The 6,334-nt window shown below is 40.0% G+C and overlaps 1 protein-coding gene across 1 annotated transcript; it reads right to left on the reverse strand.

Annotated features, from left to right (window-relative positions):
- Positions 1-1,418: 1,418 nt before the first annotated feature.
- Positions 1,419-5,712, reverse strand: LOC122650279 (ATP-dependent zinc metalloprotease FTSH 2, chloroplastic). Its single transcript, XM_043843650.1, has 4 exons — positions 4,466-5,712; positions 4,056-4,369; positions 2,031-2,271; positions 1,419-1,848 (listed from the first exon to the last, which is right to left on the reverse strand). Exons 1-4 carry the CDS (start codon positions 5,651-5,653, stop codon positions 1,507-1,509), a joined length of 2,085 nt encoding a protein of 694 aa, XP_043699585.1. The 5' UTR covers positions 5,654-5,712; the 3' UTR covers positions 1,419-1,506.
- Between the last annotated feature and the right edge of the window lie 622 nt (positions 5,713-6,334).

A 6,334-nucleotide genomic window follows, 5' to 3' on the forward strand; every position in this document is an offset into this window, starting at 1 on the left:
AATGTGGGGACGATGTAAACGGTCTAGTCGGGCTAAATATAATTGGTTTAACAGTTTGCGAACAATTTAAATTCAACGGTTAAATAGTTTAAAATCAAATCGAACCATTTATTAAACGGTTTGATAGTTTCAATTCAAACGGATTGATTTGGTTTCAATAAACAGTTTCGGGTTTACATTTAACACCTTCAGGTACCCTCCCTTAACCTTCTTCCTTTTAAGGGATAAGGTGCTCAACAGAGTTCGCTCTAAACTTGAGTTATGGAAAGCCCCAGTCCTATCCCATGTTGGATGACCTATTTTAATTCAATTAGTTCTTAATTCTGTGCCAAATTACTGAATGTCTGTCTTCCATTTTCCTCAATGGGTTTGTTCTCAGCGGATTGGGCTCCTCTCCTTGTAGGGGTGCGTCCAATGAGGCATTCAACGGTCGCACACATCCCAATGCTGAATGGGCAAATTTCGGGAGGTGTGCAGCCCAGCCCAGCCATTGAATATCTCATTGGGTGATGCCCTTCAAGTATAAGAACCAAATACGTTCTCAGCTTGATGCTATTTAGTGTTCATTGGTTATTGCAAGAGTTGATTGCCTATCTTTGGGAAAATTTGAAGTCAACCAAAATTTTTAGGGAGGTTAGGATTCAGGAGGGAGTTCTAGTCATAATCAGGCCCTTTTAGCTAAGCTTGTTCGGCAAATTTTGTGTAATCCTATTGCGCTATGGGTTAGAGTACTTAAGGCCAATTATTTTCTAAACCCCTCTTATTTGATGATGTTGTTGTTAGGAAAAAAAATCTCGTGTGGAATGGGTTGCACCATTTTCGATTATACTATATCAATTTAGATTTCAGTTTGTTTTATTAAGTTTTGATGTTCCAGAGAATGAGGTTTGCTCCTCCTAGTTGAAGGGTACAAGCAATTAAAGGTGTGGCTTGAATCTAAAGATCTTAACGACTGATTGGTGCATGGAACTTCTAAAGAATGGTTGCTGTTCTATTGGAAATATCTGTTTTAAAGTCTAAGTTAACTATTTCTTTTGTTTGTAAGGATTGGTATTAATTTGATGTCCGTAGCTACTATTTGGTGTACAATTGAGGAGCGATTTTGATTATTCTGCAGACTCAACTGCTGTTCAATCTCAGAAAGACAAAAACATAGCTCCTCACTGACTGGGCAAACTTCAGTTCAATTAGATCAACCACCATGTTTCATGAAGCATCTGGCTAAAAATTGACCAACTAGGCAGTTCAATAGAAAGAAAAGGCAGGCATAAATCAGTATATGAGGTAACGGTTCACAAAATAAAAGCAAAACAAAGACTAATTCATAATACTTCCAAAAATCATTGAATTTTTTGCACTTCAAATGTGATCAAACCTTAACCAGCCAAATATTGTACAGATTATAATACATTATATAGACAGTAACCTTGATGAGCTTCGTCATTCAAATGCATGTCACTGTGAACTAATGGAAATGTGTAATGGCAATTACAAAACTAATTATATTTATACGGTAACAGGAGTCGGAACTCCAGGAGAGACCCTATTTTCAGCAGGAATTTCCACAAACTCTGAAAGAATTGCTCGGAATTCGTCCCCACTCATTGTTTCCTTCTCAAGGAGAACCTCCACAATCTTGTCCATAGCCTCACGGTTGTTCCGTATGTGACCCAAAGCAATTTCATATGCACTGTCCGAGAGTCGCTTGATAGCAGCATCAATGTCTTCAGCAAGTTTCTCTGACATTGAATTCCTTGCCATCATTCTCATTATAACATCTGCATTTTGTCCTGATGAGTCCATCAGTGACCAGGGCCCAATTTCAGACATCCCAAATGTGGTTACCATCTGCAAATAAAACCACCATCCATGTCAAGTGAACACGATCAAACCAACTAGAAATAGCCAGATCAAATACCTGCATAGCTTGGAGAGCTCAATGGCAAGTAGTAATTGACTGTGTGTTTGCAACTTCAGATAAGAGGACATTATCAACACACACACACACACATCACAAGTTGTTCACTAACCTGCTTGGCCAAACCAGTAATCTGCTGCAAGTCTCCAGCTGCACCTGTGGTCACCTCAGGCTCACCAAAGATCACTTCCTCAGCTGCTCTCCCGCCAAGTCCACCAACAATTCTTGCAAATAATTGCTGCTTAGAGATCAGGGTTGGATCATCTGTAGGGATGAACCATGTAAGTCCCCGTGCTTGGCCACGTGGGATTAGTGTGACCTTTTGAACAGGATCATGTCCCGGCGTCAAAGTTCTACAGAAACCCCCCAAAAAAAGGACTCATAAGTTAATATTAGTTATGTAAAAGTACAAGTTCTTATCTGAACAGAGACCCAGCTACAAGCACAAATAATTTGAATTTCCCTAAGAACCTGAAGAAGCACCTTCAAGTTCAATTAAGCTTGATAAGCAGTTTTTCATCCTCGTGAAGAGACCTCAACCTTCATACCTAATTTAATGACAGCAATTCAATGGTAATTATGGATACAAATTACTTGTACAATTTGCATCATATAATCTTTGTATAGGTTATTTTTCTGCCTGCCCAAGGGAGCAGCACCAATGACACAAGTGGTCTCAAGAATGAAACACAAGCAAAGGGGGGGAATGTAGGAGACCTAATGCCAGTAGGAGTACAATTTGCACTTGGTCCTTGAGAATGACGCGACTGCCCAGCCAAAGCGTGGGAATGTAGGATACCTAATCCACACTTTTGTTTTAATGACCACCAGACGAGGTGACAACATGCAGTTAACTTCAAAGGGTATGATAACGTAACTTCCCACCAGTCTCTTGACATATAACTTATCATACCTAAGGTCTGTGCCTTCGTGTGTGCGAGTTATTTGTCATGCAAAATTTTCAATGCAATAGGGATGAAATTGCTTCAAATAATATGCCGACGTAATGTTGGGTAGGAACCACCGCAAACACCAGTGGAGATCAAATATGCCTTCAGTCATTAATACTAAATTTAACGAAAAAACGAGACGAATGATAGAACCCATAACTTGCCCACTCCTGACTTCACACCACAATTGTTGAAGTAATGGCGATGATTCCATATATGCAACATGTAATTCTTTCACTCCTCTTCTGACTCTTCTCCTTTCAACTTTTATTTCATTTCACTCTTCTTTCGTTAATAGTATTCTATTAATATAACTTTTTTACTCCTTATTCACTAGACTTAGCTGCCACACCTGCTGCATCTTCATAACACTCTGTGGAGACTCGACAAGATTTCTCTCCTAAAGCCCTTAAAGCCAGAACATGTTTACTTTCCTACCATCCCCCTTTGAAACCCTGAAAGTGAGTAGAGAGAGATAGAATGGAATTTGTTTTTCCTCTTTTGGGGGCATTGTACGAACCAAGTCATGTACATCAACTGATTGATGCAGGATCTTTTCCAACACAAAGACAATTTATAATCCAAGAACTCACAAAGACAATTTATAATCTAAGAACTCGAAGTCACCCTAAATACTAATAAATCAGATATTTATATTATTTGCATGTCATAATCATGATCCAAGCAATTTATCAAGTACTAACAAATGTCATGGATCGAACTTGTTGATAGAACATGGAATTCATGAATTCTAGAACCACCATAAGACTAGAGTGCTAAAGATACTTATTCAACAACAAAGAGGACTGGGTTGTCGCATTGTCTACAGAAAACACCCACCTGAAGTAATAGCAAAGTAGATGTCAAAGACATTTATTTGTTTCACTGTTATACAATAATGGTGATTCTATGGTTGAATTACTAGTCGTGAATCGTGATGCATAAATTTCAAACTTAAACACAGAAAGCAAAAAATAACCACCAAGTCATATTAAGTGCTAAAATTGTAATCTATAAAGTAAAGGAAATAGCATGCAACCAGAGTCAACCCTAGTGATTCACAAGTTGACAGTACTACCGGAGCTCCCAATTAGAGCAGTCACTAGTCAGTGAACTATGATACAGAAGAATTTCAGAAAATAGTAATAAGTAATAATCATGACAGAAGAAGGTTGACCACTTCTTACCCACAAATGGCATGGCCAACTTCATGGTATGCCACCAAGCTTTTGCTCTTCCCATCTGTCATAACTGTTCCCTCCATTCCAGCCACAATTCTATCAATAGAGTCATCAATCTCTTTAGATGATATCACACTCTTTCCCCGACGACCAGCTAATATAGCAGCCTCATTTAAGAGGTTTGCAAGATCTGCTCCACTAAAACCAGGTGTTCTCATGGCTATAACATCAAGAGAAATATCTCCATCAAACTTCTTATTGCTGGCATGTACATTTAAGATTTCTGTCCGTCCACGAACATCTGGAACATCAACAGACACCTAATACAGAGATAAACAGAAGTTTGAGTGCTTCCAAATGTAACAATTAGTATCAATAGAAGTAAAGGGCCAGAGCAAAAATATATGCATGCTTACCTGTCTGTCAAAGCGTCCAGGCCTCAGTAAGGCAGAGTCAAGAATGTCAGCACGGTTAGTTGCCGCAATCACAATGATACCAGTGTTGCCCTCAAAACCATCCATTTCAGTCAAAAGCTGATTAAGGGTCTGCTCCCTTTCATCATTACCACCCCCAATTCCAGTTCCTCTTTGCCGACCAACTGCATCAATTTCATCCACAAAGACAATGCAAGGAGCATTTTCCTTGGCCTTTTTGAAGAGATCACGAACTCGAGAAGCACCAACACCAACAAACATCTCAACAAATTCAGACCCTGAAATGGAGAAAAAAGGGACACCCGCTTCACCAGCAATAGCTTTGGCAAGCAAAGTCTTTCCAGTTCCTGGAGGACCAATAAGAAGAACACCTTTAGGAATGCGTGCACCAACAGCAGTGAACCTCTCTGGCTTCTTCAGAAACTCCACTACTTCCATAAAATCCTGCTTTGCTTCATCTACTCCAGCAACATCATCGAATGTCACGCCAGTGTTTGGTTCCATTTGGAACTTGGCTTTGGATTGGCCAAAGGCAAGAGGGAAGCCAGGGCCTCCAGGCCCACCCATTCCTCCAGATGAACGCCTTGACAGAAGGAACAAACCTCCGATAAGGATAAGTGGGAAGGCCAAATTCCCAATCAAGTTGAATAAAAGGGAACCAGAATCTTCCTGAGCGTTATGTGCAGCAAAATCAATATTCTTCTCTCTGAATTTCTGAAGGAGCTCCTGGCTGAGTCCAGGAAGCTGCACTCGCACTCGCTGCACACGGTTACCCAACTCGGGCGAAACAGCCTCAACAATGGCAATGGTACCATTCTCAAAAAGATCTACTTTCTTCACCCTATCCTTATCTAAATACTCCAAGAACCTCGAGTAAGACATCCGTGAGGATGATACACCTTGGTCGTCTGCATAAGCATTCCTAGCACCCAGCAAAGTGGTTAAACTTAATCCAGCATTTCCAAGCAAGACTTTAAGAAAGCCTCTCCTTCCTTCAATCTGCCTCTTATCCAAAGATGCTCTTACCAGGATTGATCTGGATGCCTTGACCAACGAGGGAAAACCAGGCAAAAGAGACAAACGCCTTCCATAGATCTTTTTGGTCAGACTAAATTTAGTGCTTCCATTAGATAAACTGTTCGCAACAATGCATGTTGACAGCGCAGCCATCTAAGTCGTATTTCCCGGAAGCTTGTAACCCACGAATCTGCAATACTAAGGAATAAATAAACAAAACAAAGGTTGTTGTTAACAAGTATAACAACTGCAGAGAACTGAGTTGCAAAGGGAAGAAACTGAACCATATAGAGACGCAAAATTATTAATAGACAGGTAATTGAGTGGGTATTCCAATTGGGTCAAAAGCTAAAACAAAAAACAAGCAAGGAGCTAGTAAACAAAAGATTAATCCGTGCTGCTGTGCTTCAAGCCACTATTGACCGATACAGTCTAGGGTTTCTTAAATTTGAGTTTCTTCGTATGAAATCATACACAGTGATTAAGGTGACCCAATAATTAGATTTCCAGAACAACAAACAGATAAACGGATAAACAAAGAAAGCTAAAACTTAGGGACAACCAAGTAGCTAACATTTCAGTCCGGCTTCACTTATATGAGTAGAAATCTGGAGAGACAAACTGAACAAAGAGTTGAACATCTATAACAGCAAGAACTAACGAAAAGCGTACCTTTTGGGAGAGAGCAAAACGAGGGATTCCCTTCGCGGGAGTAAAAATGGAATTAGGCATTTAGGGATTGGAGGAGGATATACTTTTGAGAGGGAGTGGTTGTGCTTGTGGTTCCGAATTGCATACGTGTCCAACTCTCAATGGCTATTTGACTCATGTGTT

The sequence above is a fragment of the Telopea speciosissima genome, chromosome 2 (genome assembly GCF_018873765.1).
Source record: "Telopea speciosissima isolate NSW1024214 ecotype Mountain lineage chromosome 2, Tspe_v1, whole genome shotgun sequence".
NCBI lineage: Eukaryota > Viridiplantae > Streptophyta > Magnoliopsida > Proteales > Proteaceae > Telopea > Telopea speciosissima.